This window comes from Colossoma macropomum, unplaced genomic scaffold, assembly GCF_904425465.1.
Source record: "Colossoma macropomum unplaced genomic scaffold, Colossoma_macropomum, whole genome shotgun sequence".
Taxonomy (NCBI): domain Eukaryota; kingdom Metazoa; phylum Chordata; class Actinopteri; order Characiformes; family Serrasalmidae; genus Colossoma; species Colossoma macropomum.
The window spans coordinates 19,511,726-19,536,746 of record NW_023494800.1 but is presented as its reverse complement, the minus strand read 5'-3'; the positions used below and the strand labels follow the sequence as shown (position 1 = coordinate 19,536,746).

Below are 25,021 nucleotides of genomic sequence, written 5' to 3'. Positions count from 1 at the left end.
ACACACCTGAGCTATATCGTTGGCTAATAGTCTCTGCTTTCTTCAGCTAAAAGGTGTGTAGAGCAAATGAAAACACAAGAATATGCAGTGCACAAGGTCAGCTACAGGGCAAAGTGCCAAAGCATGTACATCGTCTAGGTGGCTTTAAAAAGTGGCCATAAGTATAGAATGTTTATAACCAAGCTGCTGTTATGCTGCGTGTCCAGGCACAAAGCTGCTGCTGTTCTGCTGTGTGTACCAGTGTTACACCGAATTTTGTGATCGTGGAGTTGTGTGACCGTAAAGGATGCTATTTTGCAGTTTCTGTTCACATGCACAAGCGCTTTACGTGTCACGTTTTGCTGCTTTCAGTAAGCCTAACGATGAGAAATGCATGTATTTACATTTCATGTTGTCTATTAATTACATACATATACTTGGACACAAATGTTCTTTGTGAATTCTTTGTGATTTCTACAGTGAAAAGCAGTAAAAAACATGGACGTTAAATATGATATATGAAAGCCCTGGCATATCATTTCAGAAATATTGCTAAGATTCTGCCTTTTCTATCTCACAACAATGCAGAAAAACATGTCCATGCATTCCTTCCTAAGAAAACAACCCTTCCTCTACAACTCATGCAACATGCAGCACCACAGATCTTAATTTAAACAAAAACAGAGCTCATATCACCCCTGTTTTGAAAGACCTTGCACTAGTGCCTGCGACTTTTACAACAGATAAAAAAAGTCTTTTCCTAGTTTTTAAAGTTTTAAATAGCCTCACAGCCTGTCTGTCTGTTTATGTTCCAACTTGTGATCTTAGATTTGCAGATACTGATACTTCTGGAAATACCTTCTATAAAACAGAGAAAACGTGAGGAGGCCTCTTTCGGTTATTATGTAGATCTCAATTCCACTTTTTATTAGACAGTTGAGCTCAGTGCACACTCTTAAGAGACATTTGAAAAGGTGTCTTTTTAATTTAGTGTTTAATTACAACAGTACCTCTTTTTTGTAGTTATCCTTTTAATTTGATCTATGTCATTGCTTTATATAATTTTAAGTTAATAATTAATAACTTTTGATTTTTGATTTTTTTTAATCATTCTACTGAAATTGTTCAAAGAGGCTTAACTGACTTGAACTTTAGACTAAAATATTTTTGCTATGAATGATTCTTTAATTTATGTTTATTTTATTAAAACAAATGATTGAACATTCCATTTTATTACTACCAAAACAATCATAACCCTAGCTGAACTTTACCAAACATTTCAGTTTAGATAATTTTGAGCAGAACTCATCATCATCATCATCATCATCGTTAACCGCTTAGTCCAGATAGGGTCGCGGTAGCAGTTGGGAGAGCAGAGAATCCCAGGTGACCCTGTCCCCCGCAACTTCCTCCAGCTCATTCCCGGGGACCCCAAGCCGCTCCCAGGCCAACTTGGAGATATAATCCCTCCAGCGGGTCCTAGGACGACCCCGGGGTCTTATTCCGGTAGGCCGTGCCTGGTACACCCCCACCGGGAGGCGTCCCGGGGGCATCCGGATCAGATGCCCGAACCACCTCAGCTGGCTCCTCTCAATGCGGAGGAGTAGCGGCTCTACTCCGAGCTCCTCCCGGATGGCCGAGCTCCTCACCCTATCAAATAGAGTGTAGCCCGCCACCCTGCGAAGAAAGCTCATTTCTGCCGCTTGTATTCGCGATCTCATTCTTTCGGTCATTACCCACAGCTCATGACCATAGGTGAGGGTCGGGATGTAGACCGATCGGTAAACAGAGAGCTTCGCCTTACGGCTCAGCTCCCTCTTCACCACTACAGTCCGGTACAGCGACCGCATTACTGCTGCCGCTTGTCCCAGCCTGCGGTCGATCTCACGATCCTTCTTCCCATCACTCGTGAACAAGACCCCGAGATACTTAAACTCCTCCACCTGGGGCAGGTCCTTTCCCTCTACCTGGAGTGGGCATACCATCCTTTTCCGGGCTAAGACCATGGACTCAGACTTGGAGGTGCTGATCCGCATACCAACCGCTTCACACTCAGCTGCAAACCGCTCCAGTGTGCGCTGGAGGCATCCATGTGATCCAGCCAAAAGAACAACATCATCTGCAAATAGCAGAGACGCCACCCTCCGGCCTCCACACATAATGCCCTCCTGACCCCGGCTACGCCTTGACACCCTGTCCATGAATATCACAAACAGGAGTGGAGACAGGGCACAACCCTGGCGGAGTCCAACGCTAACACTGAAAGAGTCCGACTTAATGCCGAGTATACGAACACAGCTCTCACTCCGGGCGTACAGAGATTGAATGGCCCGGAGTAGTAACCCCGGCACCCCATACTCCCGGAGGGCCTCCCACAAGATATCTCGGGGAACACGATCGTAAGCCTTCTCCAAATCCACAAAACACATGTAGACTGGGTTGGCAAACTCCCATGCCCCCTCAACAATCCGTGAGAGGGTGAAAAGCTGGTCCATTGTTCCACGGCCGGGACGGAATCCGCATTGTTCCTCCTCAATCTGAGGTTCAACTATCGGCCGAAGTCTCCTTTCCAGCACCTTGGCATAGACTTTCCCAGGGAGGCTGAGCAGTGTGATACCCCGATAGTTGGCACACACCCTCCGGTCCCCTTTCTTGAAAATAGGGACCACCACCCCGGTCTGCCAGTCCAAGGGTACTGTGCCCGAGGTCCATGCACTATTGCAGAGGCGTGTCAGCCACGACAGCCCCACAATATCCAGAGCCTTAAGCATCTCCGGACGAATCTCATCCACCCCCGGTGCCTTGCCACTGAAGAGCTTGCCAACTACCTCAGTGACCTCCACCAGGGAAATGGAGCTTGACAAGCCAGAGGCCTCTGGCCCTGACTCCCGTGAGGGAGGCATGTCACCCGGATTAAGGAGTTCCTCAAAGTGCTCTTTCCACCGACCGACAATATCCTCATTTGAAGTCAGAGTTTCTCCACCCCTGCTGAATACAGCCTGGGCGCAGTCACCCCGACCACTCCTGAGTCGCCGGACAGTTGTCCAGAACCTCCTCGAGGCCGACCGAAAGTCTTTTTCCATGGCCTCACCAAACTCCTCCCACGCCCTGGATTTTGCTTCTGCCACAGTTGCAGCTGCCACCTTTTTTGCATGTCGGTACCTATCTGCTGAATCGGGAGTCCTTCGGGCCATCCAGTCCCTAAAGGCCTCTTTCTTCAGCTTGACGGCCTCCCTCACCACCGGTGTCCACCAGGGGGTTCTTGGGTTACCGCCATGACAGGCACCGACAAGCTTTTGGCCACAGCTGCGCCTGGCAGCTTCCACAATGGAGGTTTTGAACAGGGTCCATTCAGACTCTATGTCCCCTACCTCCTCCGGGACATGAGAAAAGCTCTCCCGGAGGTGGGAGTTAAAATCATTCCGAACAGGGGCCTCCGACAGTCGTTCCCAGCACACCCTCACTATTCGCTTGGGCCTACCGGGTCTAACCCTCAGTCTTCCCTGCCATCTGATCCAACTCACCACCAGATGGTGATCAGTTGACAGCTCAGCACCTCTCTTCACCCGAGTGTCCAGAACATATGGTCCCAAGTCAGATGAAACGACAACAAAGTCGATCATTGACCTTTGACCCAAGGAGCTCTGGTACCATGTACACTTATGAACATCCTTGTGTTCGAACTTGGTGTTCGTTATGGACAATCCATGCCTGGCACAGAAGTCCAATAACAATTCACCATTCGGGTTTAGATCGGGCAGGCCGTTCTTCCCAATCACGCCTCTCCAGGTCTCCCAGTCATTGCCAACATGAGCATTGAAGTCTCCCAGTAAGACTATGGAGTCTGTAGTTGGGACCCTTTCCAGAACCCCGCCCACTTGCTCCAAGAAGGCCGAATACTCCGACCTGTTGTTTGGTGCATAAGCACACACAACAGTCAGAGTTTTCCTCTCTGCGATTTTAATACGCATTGAGGCGACCCTCTCGTCCACCGGGACAAACTCCAACTGTACTGCCGCCAGCCGGGGACTCGTGAGTATCCCCACACCCGCCCGGCGCCTCTCACCTTGTGCAACCCCGGAGTAGGAGAGGGACCAACCCCTATCCAGGAGTTTGGTTCCAGAGCCGATACTGTGGGTGGAGGTGAGCCCAACTATATCTAGTTGGTACCTCTCAACCTCCCGCACAAGCTCCGGCTCCTTCCCCCCCAGTGAGGTTACGTTCCACGTACCAAGAGCCAGTTTCTGCCGCAGGGGCCTAGGCCACCAAGGGCCCCCCTGCAATCTCCCACTGCCTGTACGGCACTGCACCACTCCCCCATGCTGGACCTTGCGGGTGGTGGGCCCACATGGTCCCCCCACGTTGCCTCTTCGGGCTGAGCCCGGCCGGGTTACGTGGGCTGCCCGGCCACCAGGCGCTCGCCGAGGGACGCTACCCCCAGGCCTGGCTCCAGGGGTAGGTCCCGGTGACCCTCTCCCGGGCAGGGTACACGATGTTTTGCGTCCGTTTTTCATGGAGGTTTTTGGATCGAGTTAGTCTGGGTCTTCACTCCAGACCTGTTCGCCCTGGGAGACCCTACCAGGAGCATGTTGCTCCCGACGACTTAGCTCTGAAGATCCCTAGACCACACAAGCCCTTCCGCCACGACAAGGCCCGATCCAGGAAGGGTGAGCAGAACTCAAAAATGCTATCCAGTACCTGACTAGTGGACACAGCTTTGAACAGCTGTACACACATAAAATCATAATATTTTCACCAAAACATGACAAAGTTAACTGAATTGCACAAAATATGCCTTTTCGGTAGTGACAATTCTTAAAGTCTTTCAGATTTTGGGACACATTTACTTCAAAACAATGATCTAACTGCTCCCCATGTGACACAGGGATACAGCCTCACTTCCTACTCTAAAACGCAGAACTGTGGCTAAAATAAGGCTCCGCCAATAGACTACAATTCTTTGTGTTTCGGTAGTGACATGAAAATATGGGACAGCATTTTCTTCATTTAAAAATGAAACTCATGATCACTAAATCTTTCAGCTCCACTTTAAGAAAAGAAAACAAAAAGACCTTCTTGAAACAACACTGAAAAAAATGTAAGTATCATTTTCACAAGTTGAAATTTAGGGGTTAGGGTTTAGAAGAGCCACCTCCCAAGAGAAAATACAGCATAAATGATGATTTTGTATATATTTAGCTTATTATTATCTCAACTAATGTCTTGTGTTTAAATAGATCATCAACATAATCATTGTAATTATCTAAGGTGTGCATATTTGTTGATTTAAACAGTTTTTAAAGCAGTTTGAACTCATTTTGTAGAATGGTTCATACAGAACCATTAACATTCAAAGAACCATTTAAATGCATAAACATATGGTTTTTAAAGCACAATTTTAAAAATGGTTCTATGTAGCAGTAAAATGTGTTCCAAATGTATTACAAGAAACCTTTTTCAGTACTAGACAGAACCTATTGTTAAAAAAATAATTTCAAAATCTCAAATGAAGATTTATAATGAGTTCTTTGAAGGTTTAAATGAAAAAGGAGTACAAAGTACACTGTTAATTATTGCCAGGATTTCACAATATTTATCATTATTTCTTCACAGTAAAATAACGTAATCATAATATTATTGTTAAATCAATCCATCTTGACATGTGTTCTGTAATAACACAGCAAATTACTGTGACATTAACATTCAGCTGTACCGCACAGTATTATGAAATATGATAGCAACTGAGCGTTAAAAAGGAGTAAATATTAAGTGTTTTTATTCTGATATAAGTGTTTTTATTCTGAAGATTCAGGATTTGGTGTTTTAAAGACTGTTAAAGCTTAATATTGGAGGATTATTTACTGCTGTGATGTTGACACAGTAGTAAATAATCGTGTTTTGTGCACATTATAAGTTAAACTGTCTGTAAAATGTGTATTTGCATTTAAAAATGCTTATTTGACTTATTCTGTACATATACACTGCAAAAGATAGCAAATCCATATATTCAGTGATATTTTTCTTTATTTTATTTTAGTTTATCTTTTATTTTATTTACAAGTTTTTAAAAATAAATTCTGGTATAATTAAAAGTCATTTTTTTAATATATAAATTTACAGTAAATTACTGGCTACTGAGTTGCATTACTTTTACAGTTGTTATGTAAAAATACAGGAGATTACAGTATTTTAATTACTGTAAGTTTAGAGGAGAATACAGCTGCATCACAGTAATGTTATAGTCCAGGTGATTGAAGTCACAATATACAGATGTTATTTTACTATTTTTTACTGATAATATACAGCGCAGTACTGTAAAATATTTTGTATTTAATTATGTTTTTTCTTTTGAAAATGTAATCTGGGTGGGCCTGGGTGGGCCTGGTTCTCCCAAAATTGATCCCAGACCCACCCAGCCATATGGGGACAGAATATTTATTAAGCTGCCTTTTTTAAGATAATGAAATTGGATTTGTTTTCTTTGTCATTGTATCACAGCCAATCAAATAATTTCACTTTTCACTAAGTTCCAACGTATTTTCTCAGCCTTCCCTTTGCTGCTTAGTAACCGTGGTTATCTGTTATTGCCTCTAGCCATCAGTTGGTTTATCAGCATGGCAGTGTTTGAATTTAAAGCAAGATCAGGGCAAGATGGCACCGGTGTGTGGCAAAGACTCAGGTGCCCTTCTACCTGTTGCGTCAATGTTTTTATTGTTTGTGTCACTATGGCCATTACTTATGATTAGGAATATGTTTGAACTACTTCCCTGTATTTCTCCAGTGAAACCCTTCTTCAGATCTGGAATTATCAACTGCAATAATCTGCAGAAAATATCCTGTGGATCTCCATTGGAGCTATTGCATTACTGTGAAACTAGCACTGTTAGTGCTCGATGGCTTTCGAATAAGACATTTATGCTGAATGACTTTATTTCCTCAAATGGTCTGGATTTATGTTTATAATCGAAACCTTGCTTAAGCCAGGAGAAAGCTGTCAACTCTCTGAATTGTGCCTGTTGGACATTTTAACTGTCCAAGATTAAATGGGCAAGGCGTTGGCTTTGCTGCTGTTTTTAAAAACAGTTTTAATTGTTCCACTGTGTCTCTGGGTGCTTTTGCATGTTTTGAGCTACTGGCCTTCAAAGTTCTAAGTGATAAACCAGTGCTTTGTTCTATTATCTACTGACCTTTTTAAACATTGTTGAATCTTTTAATTTTGTGCAACATGTGTCTGGCCCAACTCATAATAGCGGGCACACTTTGCATTTGCTCTTTACTCTGGGGCTTAGCCTTAATTAACTCAGTTTGGAAGATGTGTGTTTCTGATCATAAGCTGTGAACCCTAAAAACATTGCATGGTCTCATTTTTTAAGGAAGAATCAGCTGCTAAATTTGCAACTATTTTTAAAGGTTCGGCTCCACAGTTTTTGCAACTTGCAGATGTTACTGATTTGGCTGGCTGTTTTAACAGTTAATGCTCGGCTATTCTAGATTTAGGCTCTGTTTAAGATTAGATCAAAACTATCAACTAATCCCTCTCCTTGGCTAAATGCTGATGTGCATTTGAAAAGAGTGCAGACAGGAAGAGCATAAATGGAACCAGTCCCAGGTTCAGGTTCATTACATGTATATGAAAGATTTGTTAGTTTTGTACAACACTAAAATTAGGGATTCAATATTTTAATGATTTAATTACAGCTAATAAGCATAACCAAAGGTTGTTATTTTCTACTATTGATTCTCTCATGAATGGTGTTAAACTGAACACTCATGTTTCTTACATTGGTTGTGAACAGTTTTTAAAGTTTTTTATGGACCAGATTACTCAGGGTGTGTTCCAGATTGTTTTAAAGTGGCCAGTGTGCAGCCTCTTCTTAAGAAACCAGGTCTTAACCCTAATGTTGTTCAATCTTTAGACCCATCTCTAAACCTCCCTTTATCACAAATTTTGGACAGTGGTTTCAAATCAACTCTTGCATGCATTGGAGGCAAACAGCATTTTTGAAAAGTTTTAATGTGTATTTCACCAAAAGCGCAGCACAGAGACAGCTCATGTGAGGATTTTGAATTATATTTTAATGCACCCTGACTCCAGACAAGTTTACTTCTTACTACTGCTTGATCTTCACCCAGCCTTTGATGCAGTGGATCATGATATCTTGAAAAACAGGCTAATTGAATGGGTTTGCATATCAGGAACTGTGCTAGATTGGTTTTTATCTTATTTATCTAATAGAGCATTGTCTTTTTTTATAAAATACCAGTAGTGATATCAAAATCAATTCTCTTTTACACATTAAAGAGTAAATGGGAAGATTAAGAGAAAATTAAGTAGCTCTTATTTACAGTACCTTCATAGTTGCTCATTATTTATAGGCCTAAATCTGAAATTTCACTCTTTGCTAAGACTGAGAGAAAACAGTGGTAATAATCAGTCTGTTAAGCAAGTCACTGGATTGTTGGTCATTGATCCTCTTTGTTTGATATGCTGTTACACAGTGACCATAAGGTCTTAGTCATGTCCTCTGCTTGAACAGACCTGCCCCTCCTGTATAAATGTGGTGCCACTCTTGCAGTTCTTTATTTCACGTCTCATTTACAGAAAGCTTCAGAAGACAACATGGAGTCTGTGCTTTGCTATTTACTCTTTTTTGTGATGACTGGCATTTGTCCTCTTGTGACTGGTAAGTTATGTTTGCTTTGTCTTTGGGATCAGATACTCATCTTTGTACTCATCATTCCTAAAAACAATGCTTAAGCTACACACTTAAAAAAGGGGGTTCTTCAAGCGTTCTTTAGTTGATGTGTATTTGATAGCTTGACATCATTGATTGTATCTTTGTAAGTTGTATCCTTACATTTTTCATTATTTTTCTTTTTTTATAACACTTACTAAGAACTTCTTGAACATGGCAATGTCACATAGTATGTGATGTTTTTCGCCTGGGAAAGAAATGATTGCTAATATTTAATATGACTCTTATGCTTTGATAAGTAAAGTACTTGCATTGATAGACAAAGTGCACAAAACCCCAGAACACTAAAGTTGTAACACAATGTGATATTGCTGTGCTGAAAAGTTCAGCATCCACATCGACTTTTTACTTCAAAAAGTTTAACAGGGCATGTATGAGCTGTTCCTTATGAATTGTTCACAGTTTTCTCTTTCACACTAAATGTATTTGCCCAGCCGAAACAAGTTCACAAAAAATGCAAAAACAAGATTTGCATTTTTTGTTTTTGCACTGGATCTGCGAGGCTAATGTTGAAGTTTATACAACACCAATTAGCTTTGCGTAAACTCATGCTTAAATCATCATAGTGCCTCAAACTGTGTTGTTAAGTAATCGCAAACAGACTTGATATAGTGGTTATATACCATTAGATATAAAACTGACACTAAATAGTTAAAAACAGCAGCATCAGTCCCCTTGAAAGGTGAACTTTGGCCAAGTAAACTTCAAACACCATGTTGTGGCTGATGAACTACGTATTGCGTAAGTGAAAAATTATGTACAATTGATTTTTTTTTTTTGCCAAACTATGCTAAAAGTTAAAAGTTAAAACAGTTAGTATAAATATATGTCAGTATATGTATATATACGTATTAGTGTTCAAAAGTTTGGAATCAGTGGAATCAGCAGACATGTTTGTGCAAATGATTCTAATCTGCTAGACTTGTTCAACATCACAAGTTTCACATAATTAGTATGAAGCTATGAAGTTGTACAAAAAAGAAGAAATGCCCAGGATTTCCAGAAAAGTGTCAAGAATGATTATTGAAGCTGTAGATTCATTTAAAATCACAGAAAAAGCTGTATAGCAACAAGGAGTAATTTAACATAAAATTAACATCCAAAATTCATCATATTTCAAACATGTAGATCTCAAATTTATTACAGTGTATGATTCATCATTTGATCATTTTTTGAATTCTTTAAATATTGAATAAAACACCTAAAAATATATTTTAGAGTATATAGATCCTAAATCCCCAAACAAATAAAGTGATATGTAGCTTTATCAAAATTATAGGTGCCGTCTTTCCCAGTTCACATCAGTTTGAAATAATCAGCACAGTAACTGGTTTTAGACAATATTGTAACACCAGAGGCAGAATACATGCTAATTAATTTAAGTGGAGTAAAATTTCAAAGGTTCAAATTATCCTGTAAAATCCAAATACTTAAAGGTCCTTAAATATAGTAGTAGAGCACTTATGGTATAAGCCCTGCTTATGTGTTTACATTTATTTTACTGCCGCTTATAGAAGCTCTTCTTTCTTTTAATTCCCTCTTGTAAATAACTGTAAAAGAGCAGACCTCATAGATGAATTCGGTTGAAATATGACACGGTACCGACACAATTCAGTGGCTTCTGCTAACTCAGCTACTACGGCATAGTGGTTGTGTGATTTATACATGTCTATGTGTACCAGTGCAGTTACAACTAAATCGTTTTATGAGTACATTTTTGGTAACAGATTAAGTGGAACACAGCAATATATTCACATCTTTATCAGTTGGAAAACAGCCCTCGCTGCTGGATTAATCTGTATCTGCCGCATCTGTCAGCTAACAGTCACAAACACTTCAACCAACGAAAGATCAGCCACCATGTTTTCAGATAAAGCCTTTTCCGCTGAGTGTGCTGTTGGCCCCGCCCTGATGAGATGATTGACAGGCTGGGAAGTCTGTGAAAATGAAAATGCAATCTGGTCAAATACATTTTCAAAGGTATCTTTCCAAGGAATGTGGAAAACAAGTGAGGAGCTGTTCCCCTTGTTACATTTAAATTTTGACATCTTTCTAACTTGGTGTTCTCTTTTCAATTTCAAATGCATTAGAGAGTGAAAATGCATATAAAATAAATGACCTTTTAATTATCATTTTGACACAATTATTGCATAATTACATGCAGTTCTGGGAATGCATCTTTATTTAAACAAAGCTCTTCATAAAGCACTTACATCTTTCTGTAAATGAAATGTCAGTACTAGTGCACCAAATGGCAAATTAAAATCGCAGTTGAATTTGAATTTTCCTTTTGAGCTCAACGTGGCGTATATGAGTGGGAAATTTCAATGCAAACATACATATACGTTGCTGTTTTACATATTACATTTTTGATATGCTTCCATACTTTCTTTGCTCTTGTACTGTACTTTTTGTTCTTTCACTACATATTTGATCCTATTGGTCTCTGTGTAGGTGCTCCATCTGAGCTTAAGTGCCCAGATAGCAACCTAAACATCACAGGAGGCACCTTCACTCTCTCCAAGAATTATGATGAAGGTAGCACCCTGAAGTTCCACTGCCCACAGGGTTATTATCCATATCCTGTAAAAAAGCGGCAGTGTTCCAGAGGCAAGTGGGATCCAGCGCCCACCAAAAGACGAGCAGACTGCAGGAGTAAGTCTCAACAAACTATCCTGAATAAATCACTTTAAAAGCACAGCACTATGTCATTTTCATACAGCAACTTTTCACCATTTTATCTTCCATTTGTCCAGAGATTACATGTCCTAATCCACATGGTCTGGACAATGGAGTCGTGGAGCCCTATAAGCCGCTGTACTATGTGAATGACACGACCACCTACAGGTGTCATTCTGATTACACATTCCGGGGGTCCTCCACACGTGTGTGCCAGCTCAACGGCAAGTGGAGTGGCAGCACACCAATTTGTAGCCGTGACTGTAAGTATAGAGCCTGTGTGGTGGTCTTAGCCTGATTATTTATGTTTTTCTTTTTCGCTACTATCACTTTGTCATGTGTATGATTATTACAGTAAGGCCTTCAGTTATCAAAAACTTCTTATAAAATGCTAATTTTGTAGCATTCTGGTCAAATACATTTTCAAAGGCATCTTTCCACAGAATGTGGAAAACAGGAGAGGAGCTGTTCCCCTTGATACATTTAAATTTTGACATCTTTCTAACTTGGTGTTCTCTTTTCAATTTCAAATGCATTATTAGAGAGTGAAAATGCATATAAAATAAATGACCTTTTAATGATCATTTTGACACAATTATTGCATAATTACATGCAGTTCTGGAAATGAATCTTTATTTAAACAAAGCTCTTCATAAAGCATTTACATCTTTGAGCACTAGTGCACCAAATGGCAAATTAAAATCGCAGTTGAATTTGAATTTTCCTTTTGAGCTCAACATTGTGTATATGAGTGGGAAATTTATATGCAAACATACATATACGTTGCTGTTTTCCATATTACATTTTTGATATGCTTCCATAGTGTGAATGAATCACTTTAAAAGCATAGCACTATGTCATTTTCATTCAGCAACTTTTCACCATTTTATCTCCCATTTGTCCAGAGATTACATGTCCTAATCCACATGTTGTGGACAACTAACTAAGCTAATAGGAAACATTTTTGGATGTTTTAGATTAAATGCAGACATCTGAAGAGTGTAACAGACATATTAACAAATATTTTACCTTGTAGCAGTTTTTTACGTCCAGAAAAATCTGTAAAGAGCTCTCATTCAGCAGCAAGTGCACTATTCATTTCTACCACTCATACTCACATTCAGTGACATATCTAGGACTTCCAGAACACCTAGAGTGACTTTTTTTTCTGATAAAATTAGTCCTACTCATGTAAATCAAAGCATTCAAGATTCATTGATTCCACCATCAGTTCCTGATTATGATGTTAGAGGTTATTTTCACACATTGGACTTTCAGTTTAGCTCCTGAAGTCTTAACCTATGAGAGCTCGCTTGGCTGTATCTACCTCATCACCACAGAGAAAAAAATCCTGATTGTTTGGGAGTTTTAAGAATTTAATCTTTTTGTTTATAAACAAAACTTAATAATGAAAGTAGAGTATTACTGTAATACTTTATATAGCTTAAATACAACAAACATGATGATTCTATTAAATAAATAAAATTACAGGCATATATTTTTTATTTTGCAGAAATAAAATAGCTGAATTAGGCTGAATTAGATGAGACAAAGCACAAAATTGTGTATAGTGTGGCGTAGCCAGGACTGGGATTGGTAAAATCATTATAAAAGACCAAATCATTTGGAGTTTCACTACATCCCTTACTGACCAGAGCTTAAATTGCTTTGTTGTGTTAAATTACCACAGCTGAGAAGAAAACTGCTTGCGTCGCATCATTGCGGTACCGCAGGCTTCGACTGCCCTAGGTACACTATGCTAAGGGAAAGGTATTTATGGCACAATATACTCTCTGTACTATGCACCATTCAAAAAGAAACACTGCTTAAAGTTCAGTGTGAATGAGCGGGGCTAAACTGCTTTAGACTGAATAAGCGAATAAATGTAAAGTTTACAACGTCACAAAAACAATATATTCAAAATGGTCTGTATTTGCAGCTTAGTTTCCATATACGGACTGTATGGACTGGTTGGTTTGTTGATTGGTTTGTTTGGATATTTTAAGAGTGTTTACACACATCAAAAGCTTTTATTTCAGAAAAGTGAGGAAAATTCAGTTCTCCATGATATCCCCTTTAATAGTCTGTAGCCTTAATACTGTCTGCATGAACGCTTATTGCACAAACCTCAAACGTACGCCCATCTATGTTTAATGATGAAACGTCTCCAACCCACAGCTGATCACTGCCCTGATCCTGGTACGCCCCCTGGTGCCAGCAGAACAGGGCACATTTTCAATATTGATGACAAAGTGACCTACCGCTGTGATAATAAGCTGAAACTGCTGGGCTCCAAAGTGCGTGTGTGTCAGGATGGTGGCCAGTGGTCAGGACGAGAGCCAGAGTGCTATGGTGAGTTCTCATGGCAGCCTGCCACAGGAAACAAAGAGCAGTCCAACATAATATTCTACAGCCTACAAACAGTAAAGGGTTATGAGTGGTTTTATTGATACTGGGTTTCTGATGTGTTCATGTTTTCTCATTGTAGCTGATTACACATACGACACCCCAGCAGAAGTAGCGGAGGCTTTTGGCAGCACTTTAAAGACTACTCTGACCACACACGAGGAAAACGGTAGAGCAGGAACTCACAACATACATTTTCAAAATAGTAGTTGTTAAAGGAATAAAGACAGGTGTTTTCTTCACTTGTAATACAATAACATTCAAAAGTCTGGAATCACAATTCAGAATTACTGTTTTCAATAAAATAAAGTTGCTTATAAATACATGAATACCTCCATTTTGATGCCACTACTCTACAATGAATTTAATAACTGACTTGTTGGAAGCCTTTATTGACATTCATTACATTAACTATTTATATTTCTAACCTCATTAATGCATACACAACACCACACATCAGGTCAACAAGGGAAGAAAATCATACTGGACCAGAAAGGAAAGCTCAACATCTACATTGCTCTGGATGCATCTGACAGCATAGAGGAAGAGGAATTTGAACGAGCAAAGGAGATCATTATAAAGCTCATAGATAAGGTATGTCAGAATAAAAGTTGGACTAGGTGGTTTTCAAAAAATGCAGTTTAATGTTTAAAGCCTCACTGTTCGAGTTTCTCCATTTTGAAGATGCAGCCTGGTTTGGAATGTTCACACCCTTATCTCAAAATACAAACAAAATACACACTATATTTCTGCATCAGTTTCACAGATATATTCTATGTGATTTACTTTGAATGTAGTCCTGACTGACTGACTTTATTCTGTTTACCAACAGATCAGCTACTATGAGGTCTCTCCAAATTATGAGATTATCATTTTTGCCACAGAAGCAACAAGAATAGTTAGCATTGCAGATTACAAAAGGGAAGATGAAAGAAAATTGTATAAAATTATCAACACGCTGAAGGATTATAAATATGACGGTGAGCTTTTGATCTTGTTTTTACACCTGTTTGAGAAAAAATTGCACTTAATCTCAGTTAAAGTGAACTAAATGTTTCCAATTCCAGTTCATGTAAACACAGTCCATGTATGAGCATTACACCAGCCAATAAAAATGTATTATTTATTATATGCAAGGATCTTTTTATTCAGAGTATTAGTGGCAGTGACATGACAGTTTTTAATCCCTTTACACAGTATTATGAAAACTGTGTACCATCTCCTTTTTATATGATGTTTTGTAATTGGCAGATAAAGGACAGAAATCAGGAACGAATATTGCCAAAGCCTACAAAACTATTTTGGACAGCATGAGTTTTGAGAAGACCAGCAATATAACAGCCTTCATTGAAACCCGTCATGTCATCATCATGTTCACTGATGGTATTGATCTTGTCTTTGTACAAAGTATTTTTTAGCATGAAAGCACAAAGTAAATGATTAATTTCAGTCGCTCCTCTTTCACTGTGTCTGCAGGTATATACAATATGGGAGGAAACCCCATACACCATGTTAATGAAATCAAGCAACTTGTGTACCATGGAGATGATATGAAACGGGATGAATATCTTGGTAAGAATATATGTAGTTATATAGCCATATAGGTGCACTTTATATTTCTACAATTACAGCCCGTAGTCCATCTGTTTCTCTGCCTACTTTGTAAGCCCTTTTTCACATTATTCTTCAATGGGCAAAAGCCCCACTGAGCAGATATTATTTGGGTGGTGGATCATTCTTAGCACTGCAGTGACACTGATGTGGTGGTGTGTTGGTGTGTGTTGTGCTGGTATGAGTGGATCAGACACAGCAGTGCTGCTGGAGTTTTTAAACACTTCAGTGTCACTGCTGGACTGAGAATAGTCCACCAACCAAAAATATCCTGCCATACACAATTTCGATGAGGGGATGAAGCAGACCTATCCATCTGGTTATGAAAAAAAAAACAAATAGCAATCAGGTATCAGTTTGATGTCAGCAAATAACAGTAAGGTTTAACAAACAAAAATTGATGTACTAGCTGGTCAGTGCATCTCTCTAGTCTTTGAGAATGAAATACAACTATTTGTTTCGTTTGACGAAAACCAATGGGCAGGGGTATACGAATGGCAGCTCAGGAAAGATAACCGCAGTGCACAAAATAAAACTTGTGCTTTGCCGCAGCAACCTCTGTGGAGTCCAGTCCAGACAATATACGTACATGACGGCAAACATTGGCGCACATTCTTTTAAAACAAGACAATGATTATCACGTCTCTCAGCCAAGGTTTAGTTACAACTCTGGACTAATGCAAAATGGAAAGCAATGGATTGAAACTGACTTTTGATTAAATATTGAGTTTAAAATGTTGATTAGCTGAGCATACTGGGTGCTATGGATGCTCATGTCTCAGTAAATAATAACCATCAAGTATTTAGCCAAACCATAGTACAAATAACATTTTATATTTGAAAATGTATAGAAGGAAATCTGAGGGAGCCCGTTTGAATGGGCCTGTTGCTGCTGATAAAATTAATAATAGTATTATCTATAATTTCTCAGGTGCTATGCTAAGTGTCAGTATTTATGTTCATGTTAATATTCACTTTTCTTCAAGATTCTACAGAAAATATTCTATTCAATGAATATTTTATTTAAGTTTACTTTTTCTTGGACTGCCAGATGGAGCAAACTGTTTTAAAGGAGGGAGGATTGTAGTGGGAGCACTGGGGTGTCAGCATTTCACATCAAACTACTCTGAATGACTTTACATCTTAACCATTTAATTATGGAGAACTCTTGGAGATTTTTTTGTTGTGGTGTTCACAATCTTTTAATCTTCGTTTAGTGGCCTGCATTATTTTTCTTAATTCTCAGAAATGCATGTCTACAGTGGAAAGTGTATAAATCCAGTTTATTTGTGAATACTTCAAAATTTTCCTTTGTTCAACTGAACGTTTTAGTCTGCTAGCAGGTGACTCCATGCCTTCTTATCCATGCATATTTTCCCTGTTATAGTGTTTAATACTCAAACTTAACTACTGGAATATATGAGTAATTGCAATTTAAAATGCTGATTAGCTGAACATGCTGGGTGCTATGGATGCACATGTCCTAGTAAATAATAAACAATATGTATATACTGATACAGATATGGTTGTTTTACAGATATATACGCGTTTGGAGTGGGCGAAGATGTACAGAAGGAGGATATCGATTTCTGGGTGACAAACAGACCAAATGAAAAGCATTTCTTCTTACTCCCAAACATGGAAGACGTGCAACAAACCTTTGATGAGATGATTGGTACTTACATACTTCCTTCTCTGTGTTTGTACTATGTATATTTTAGCTGTGTTTTACTTTGTCTACTACTGCATCTGCTACTTTCACTGTATGTGTTTTCTCTACACATAGATGAAAGCACTAGTGTGGGTCTGTGTGGACTCTACAGAAGCTACAGAAACTATGATGAACAAAGCCATGAAGCCAAGCGCCAAAGTTACCCCTGGCTGATCCAGTTTTTTGTGACTGTGAGCATCGTCTTGATTATTTGATTTATTCTATTTTGTATCTGGATTTAAGCTCATATATTCATAGATATTCTGCCTTAACAGACCACACAGTATTGAGATCAGTTTCCTTCTGAAAGGCAGCAGAAAAAGATGTTCTTTCATAACACAAATGCCTTGAAGTTGTTGAGTTAAGGCCATTTTTGTGAGCAAGATCATTTAGAACGGGGGTGCACAACTCTGGTCCTGGACAGCTGGTGTCCAGAACAGTTTGGTGGTTTACCTGCTCAAATACACCTGATGCAACTCATCTAGTAATTGTCAAGTTTACTGGATGTGTTTGAGTAGATGAACCTCAAAATGGTGCTGAACACTGGCCCTCCAACACCAAAGTGCTGCACCCCTGATTTAGAAACTCTTTTGTTTTTTGAACTGTTAGGAATTAGACTAGTAAACATTAACAAGCTAAATATGTATAGCACACTTTTTTCTTGCTCTTCACAGCGTGAAGATGGCACATCATCAAACTGCTTAGGATCGCTGGTCACTCCTTCATTCATTCTAACTGCGGCCCACTGCTTCAAGTTCGAAGATCTTCCTGATAATATCAAACTCGAGACACCTACTAGCAATTGTACAGCTTGCAATTATAACAAAGCTATACTCTTTTTCATTTGAAAGTGAATAAAATAAAACAAGACAAAAATAACAAAACATAGTTAACTAGTAATAACTAGTGGCACTAATAATCCCCTCCCTCTTTTTTAGCTTTGCAGCCACTAAAGGCAAAGGATTTCATGCTTCATCCAAAATACAAACCCAGAGGTAAAGTGTCAGAAGGAATTTCAGAGTATTATGAACATGATGTGGCTCTCATAGAACTAGAACAGGAGATAAAAGCTGATGCCAGTCTCAGGTGAGTGGCCTACATGAATACTACCAATCAAATCAAAATTACAAAAACTTGATGCACCCAAATTCATGCAGCGTTTGACAGCAAAGGCACAGAGAATGGCTCAGCCTTCCAATTTACATCTTTACAAGTTAAAAATGATACAAAGCACAAGCCCCCCCAAACTATAAAATAAAGCTACAGAATCTTAACATGTAACCTTGACATTATTTTGGCCTAAAAGAGATCAAAAAAGTTATTCAAAGCACTTTGTCTAAAGGACACTCTTGCCTGAATCACGGGGGCTAACATGATTTTAATAATTCCACTCATAACTCAATCCTAGACCCATTTGCATTCCCTGCACCAAGGAGACGAGTGGGGCTCTAAGACTGTCTGGCAGTGATGTGACATGCGCAAAACACAGTGAGTAAAAAGATACAGCATGTATAAATATGTATGAATATATAAGCTTACCAACAAATATAACAACAAAATCACATTAGACATGAAATGTTGTTACATTTGCATTTGTTCCCTTACAGAGGAAGAGCTTCTGACAGGTGACCTTGTTAATGCTTTCTTTATGTCAGCTAAACAAAAACAAGGCATGCTTCCAAAGAACGATGTGCAGATCAAACTGGGGCATAAGGTAAAGTTAAATTTTACTGCTTTTGGTTATGAAGAACTCCTAATTTGCAATGCATTTTTAAAATGGAAAGGTATTTGTCCTTAAAGAAGAATCTATTGCAGTCATTAGAGAGACACACCAACATACAGTAGCTCTTATTGTCATTACTAAAACAGGTTTTCAGCCTTTACACAACAGAAAGCAGCAAAAATGTGACTGCAACAAATCAAATAAAACCTTTGGTTGTCCTGCTTTAATTAAATTTAAAGGACACATAACATGGAACACTTACATAAATAAATAACATGAACACTTATGTAATAAAAAAAAAACTTTCTGAAAAGGTTGGGACGCTGTGCAAAAAGGAATGCAATGATGTGCAAATAATTTAAACCTTGTATTTAATTGAAAATTGTACAAAGACAACATATCAAATGTTGAAACATAGAAATTTCATTGTTCTTTGAAAAATGTATGCCCATTTTGAATTTGATGCCAGCAGTGAGTTTCAAAAAAGTTGAGACAGGGGCAACAAAAGACTGTATAAATTGTGTAATGCTAAAAAAAAAACACCTGGTGGACCATCTCACAACTAATGAGGTTAACTGGCAACAGGTCAGTAAAATGAATGGGTATAAAAATAGCATTCCAGAGATGCTTTTAGAAGTAAAGACGGGGTTTTTTAGTGTTCACCACTCTGTGAAAGACTGCAAGTGCAAGTCGAAGGCCCAATCCCATTTCTTCTTTTTACCCCTACCCCTTGTTTTCGAGTGTCACCCTAACCCCTTGGAACTGAGTTACAAGGGGTAATGGTTGAAATCTTGACCTACGAAATGGGACAACCCTCAAATTTACAAAAAAAAACAAAAAAAAACACTGCTTCATTAATAGCCTAGTAGCGGTGCTCTGTAGGTGACCTGGCCCGTCTTCAGTGATATAAGAGAAGGATAAAGTTCAGCAACCTCGCTGCTGGACTTTAGTTACATTTAGGGCATAATATGCTTTCAAAGAGGGGGTTTAAGACAATTATTTATTATCGCCCACCGCTAATTCTTTGGTGATACCACCAGCCTCTTTTTTTTCCCATTCCACCTTAAATGGTGCAGCAGTTACATTCTGGTGCTACAAGCATCAATACTGCTGGACTATTTAAGATGGAACGGGAAAGTTAGCTAGCTACCGAGACATTAGCATACTATTAGAAGAAAAAGACCATAATACATTGAAACTGAGAAAATACAATGATTATCATCATTTTTTAACAGAGAAAATACTTATATTTGTGGGTTTCTTTGGTTGCTCGTGCAGCCATCTTGCTGGGTTTTCTTTTTTTCTCATAACACTCTGTTTGGAGTGCGCCTCTGAAAAACCTCTGTTTGGAGGGCCATGTAGCCCTAACACTTCGCCCTACACCTCTATCTCAACAAAAACTGGGACACCCTTACCCTAGACGTCAACGCGCAAAACAGAGGGCTAAGGGCTAAGTGGTAGGGGCAAGGGGTGAAATAGGATTGGGCCTAAGTCTTCTGTGGTCTCACAAATCAAAATTTGGAATTCTTTTTGGAAATCATGGCCGCTGTGTCCTCTGGGCTAAAGAGGAGAGGAACCATCATCACCAGCATCTGTGATGGTGTGGGGTGCATTATGGGCACATGGCACAGGTGAGTTGCACATCTGTGAAGGGACCATTAATGCCGAATGATATACACAGGTTTTGAAGTAACATACACTGCTATCCAGATGATGTCTTTTTCAGGAAACCAAACCATGCCAAACCACATTCTTCTGGGATTAAAGAGCATGACTCTGTAGCAACAGAGTCCAGGCACAGTCCAGACCTGTCAAAGACCCTGAACTGTTGAGCAGCTGAAATCATATATCAAGCAAGAATGAGAAAACATTTCTCTTTCAAAACTACAGCAATTGATTTCCACAGTTCCTATATGCATAGTGTTGTTAAAAGAAGAGGTTATGCAACAATTTTTTTGAAACAAGTTGCTGGCATCAAATTTAAAATGTTCAAATTTAAAATATGTTTTCAAAACCTACCATTCACTCCCCAATCATTGCAGTCCAACTGCAAAAACAATGTTTTGAATTCTTTGCTTTTGTGATGTCACAAAATCCCATTTTTACCATAAGTAACAATAAAATAACAATAAAATCTTAGCCATGAAACTTTAACTGCCCAACTTAGACTTACATGAGCTATGAGACTGCAGTAAGATACATACAATCTCATTGAAGCCCAGGGCTGCCGGAACCACAGGGGCGAGCGAGCGTTTGACCCCCCACTTTTTTACAGTACTGGTGTAACGACTCACCAGTTTTTGATTGAATTCAGAATGCTTACTGTTATAGAGCGCTAACATATAAACATAAAACTAAAAAAAAAAAACAAAAAAACAAAAAACTCATTAGCAGAACCAATGAAAATGTCCATTTCATTTTCCAGACAGTAAAAACTTTGTGAGTTCGTGTTCAGTTACAACACTATGGGAATTTAATAAATTGCAAATATTCACTAAGCTATTAGAGTCCCCAGAGATGGCTGTCTTATCTAAGCTGTTTACTTGTTACTGTACAAAACAGTTCCTTTAATATAATGAGGTTTTTGTAAATGAGGCCAGTACATTACATAAGGAAGAATATTGGTTTCAAGTTAATTTAGATACATCAATCGTAAGCAGAACTTGAAAAAGTAGAGTACTGTCAGCTCAGTGGACACCATTTGTAATTACTGAGTTGTATGAGTTAACCTTACTTGCTGCAGAAGTGTGGATCACTGAAAATTAGAAAGTAACTGTAACTCATATATAGTTATTTTAGCTTAAACCTGTTTGTATGTTTTGTAAGTTTGTATGATTTTTTAAGTAATGTCAACTAATTTAAGTGTACAGTGTCGCTTGTTTGGTCTGGGCAATTAAATTTTTCTTTAGTCCGTTCTGACGTGTGAACACTGTACCTGTATTCAGGTCCCCACCAACCACAGAACTGCGGTCATGCGAAAATCACCAGTCTCATTTCGCTTCTAGCGAACTCTAGTGAACACCAGAGTTCACTTCTGGTGGGAATGCAGTTCAGTTCCACATAATTCTGTTTTAACATTTTACTTTTTACAGATGCTCATAACTTACTTTCAGCATGAGCTGCTGTAAATAAGGGCATAGAAAGAAATATCACTAATCACTATCACTAATCACTGTCACACTAATGATTATGTACTCTGTTTTTGCTTTTTCTTTAGAGAGATGCGTGTATTGAAGATGCCAAAAAGGCATTGAATATCTCAGATGAAAAAGCAAGGCTGCTTATTACAGACAATTTCTTGTGCACTGGTGGAGAGGAACAAAATCATGTAGATGAAGTTTCTTGCAAAGGTAATTTACTATTAACCAATTGATCATACACAATTCAGGAACAGTGTCCTGGACACAGATTAAGTGCACTGTAGCCTTGGAATGTATTAAAGGGGAAACAGACCAATTTTCAAAATTTCTGAGTAATTTAAAAACCAGTTCAGTAAACAAAATCATTCACTATGGTTTTATGTGATAGGAACCTGGGGTTGTAATGTCTACAACACAAATACAACGATTCATATAGCCATATAGATTTTACTATCCAAAACAACCAGTAAACATATACATATCTTCTGGATTTTTATATGTTATGTTGATAGTCACAAAATAGTTGTAAATAAAATAACAAAAAAGCGTAAAAACTGGTAAGTACTGACGCAGGCTGATAATGAGGAAGTGTCTGAATTAATTTATTTATTTAACGAGGGAATAGGGGTCAATTTCAGTCACAGTAGTTTACACGTCGGCAATTTAGTTATGCACACATTTTTGTAAAATTGGTGGAATTGCTCTTTGAGTGTGTTGGATTTTAAATCTGAATCTTTACATTAGATTCCTGGTATGTTACGTTACATGGTTAATCTGAGGGCAACAACAAGGCCCTTGTTTGTAATTACATTGTAAACTGTCTTTACTGTTCTATATTATATAAAAAGCATGTCATGTCAACCGTGTCAGATCAAGTTTAGATGTGAACGTCTGCGGCATTTTTCAGGTGACTCTGGTGGGGCTACATTTGTGCAGCAAAAGGTTCGGGCATTCCAGGTCAGAGTTCAAGTCCCCTTCCCCTTCTGATTTAGATTTGATCATTCAGTTTTGTGTCAAATCATTAGCGGTTGACTTATCTATCAATGATTTATCTTTAACTGAGTAATTCATGTTTTTAAGAGGCCAAACAATACAAAACTGACTTATTTAAACAATAACAAACTATTCAAATAATTTCAAAGATTCCAAAAATGCTAATTTCTTGGAAGCCTTTGTAAAAAAAAAATGGAAAAAATATAATTAAGCACTTGAAGTGCATAAAATGTATATAAATGGCTCTATCAGAGTCTATCAGGCTTTGTTTCTTACTGTAGAAGTTTAACCGATTGATCATGACATCTCTAGATTTGTGTAAAATGCCTTAAAAGAATCAGATAACAGTTTGCACTTTAACATTCTTCAGGTTTAATCTGAAAACTGCAGCAAAGTCATGCTCCAAAGGGTGAGAAGTTTGATCATGTGTTGATTTACCTTTAACAGGTTGGAGTTGTCAGCTGGGGTCTGAAAGATCTGTGCACAGGTGAAGTGAAATACGATGAACTTTCAACAGCCAGAGACTTCCACATAGACCTCTTCAATCCAGAGGTGCAGAATTTTCTTCAAATGTACCTGGGTGATGAACAAAGAGGGACTCCTCTGACATTTTTGAAAAGATAAAAGCTGAGTTCTGCTCCTGTGAACATGCTATTTGACCTATTTTCTTTATACCTTTTCACCAGAAATTTATCACAGTAACTTTTGAACATTTTCTGTGATCAAATATTGATTTGTTTCACATAATAATGGACGGAGTTACAGTCTAAAACAACAGATACAGAAAAAAAGCCTGTACTGTTTTAGGACATGCTTTATTTAGTCAGTTGGACATTCTATATTTACTATTTTACAGAAAGCAGGTTTCCTGTAAGAATATTAGGAGAGGCTATGAGTGTACCACAGCTGCAGGATTGTTTAGATTGTTTATTTAGGAGCTGTAAAACCAGAAAGTAGTAGTTTATGTGGATTAAGTGTAAAAGTAGAATTATCATTTTGTTGGCACAGGCATGGATTGGGAACATTTTCTACCCTTATCAAATCTGATACAGATTTGTTAACAAATCAACTTTTGAACATTTTTTGGACACTGTGACAAAATAAAGCATTCTGAATGTTGATTAGCATGATGTCCTGTATTCAATTGGATCATCAGTCTACCAAACTTCTTCCACCAGTATACAAACTCCAAACAATCTGTGTGAACTACTTTGTGTGGGCCATTAGCAGAACAGTGCTTAAACAGTACAATGCAGTTTCTGCCTCTACAGACTACTAATTACCTGTTAAAAAACTGTAGACAGGGCATGTCATCAGAGGATCAAGGTGAAATATCTACTATTGTCATCATACACCAATCAGGCATAACATTATGACCACCTCCTTGTTTCTACGCTCATTGTCCATTTTATCAGCTCCACTTTCTATACAGGTGCACTTTGTAGTTCTACAATTACAGACTGTAGTCCATCTGTTTCTCTGCATACTTTGTTAGCCCCCTTTTACCCTGTTCTTCAGTGGTCAGGACCCCCATGGATGCTCACAGAGCAGATACTATTTGGGTGGTGGATCATTCTCAGCACTGCAGTAACACTGACATGGTGGTGGTGTGTTAGTGTGAGTTGTGCTGGTATGAGTGGATCAGACACAGCAGTGCTGCTGGAGTTTTTAAACACCTCAGAGTCTCTGCTGGACTGAGAATAGTCCACCAAACAAAATATCCAGCCAATAGCGTCCTGTGGGTAGCGTCCTGTGACCACTGATGAAGGACTAGAGGATGACCAACACAAACTGTGCAGCAGCAGATGAGCTATCGTCTCTGACTTTACATCTACAAGGTGGACTGACAAGGTAGGAGTGTCTAATAGAGTGGACAGTGAGTGGACACAGCGTTTAAAAACTCCAGCAGCTCTGCTGTGTCTGATCCACTCGCACCAGCACAACACACACTAACACACCACCACCACGTCAGTGTTACTGCAGTGCTGGGAATGATCCACCACCCAAATAGTACTTGTGAGGG

At 38.9% G+C, this 25,021-nt stretch overlaps 1 protein-coding gene across 1 annotated transcript; it reads left to right on the top strand.

Annotated features, from left to right (window-relative positions):
- The first annotated feature begins 8,472 nt into the window (after nt 1-8,472).
- Nucleotides 8,473-24,122, top strand: cfbl (complement factor b, like). The gene is made up of 18 exons (XM_036587941.1): nt 8,473-8,663; nt 11,190-11,390; nt 11,492-11,677; nt 13,593-13,766; nt 13,903-13,989; nt 14,281-14,414; nt 14,653-14,800; nt 15,072-15,203; nt 15,297-15,392; nt 16,969-17,106; nt 17,218-17,333; nt 17,817-17,946; nt 18,081-18,228; nt 18,551-18,630; nt 18,750-18,856; nt 22,083-22,215; nt 22,913-22,962; nt 23,446-24,122. The coding sequence occupies exons 1-18, from the start codon at nt 8,600-8,602 to the stop codon at nt 23,620-23,622; spliced, it is 2,301 nt and encodes a 766-aa protein (XP_036443834.1). The 5' UTR covers nt 8,473-8,599; the 3' UTR covers nt 23,623-24,122.
- Nucleotides 24,123-25,021: the final 899 nt, after the last annotated feature.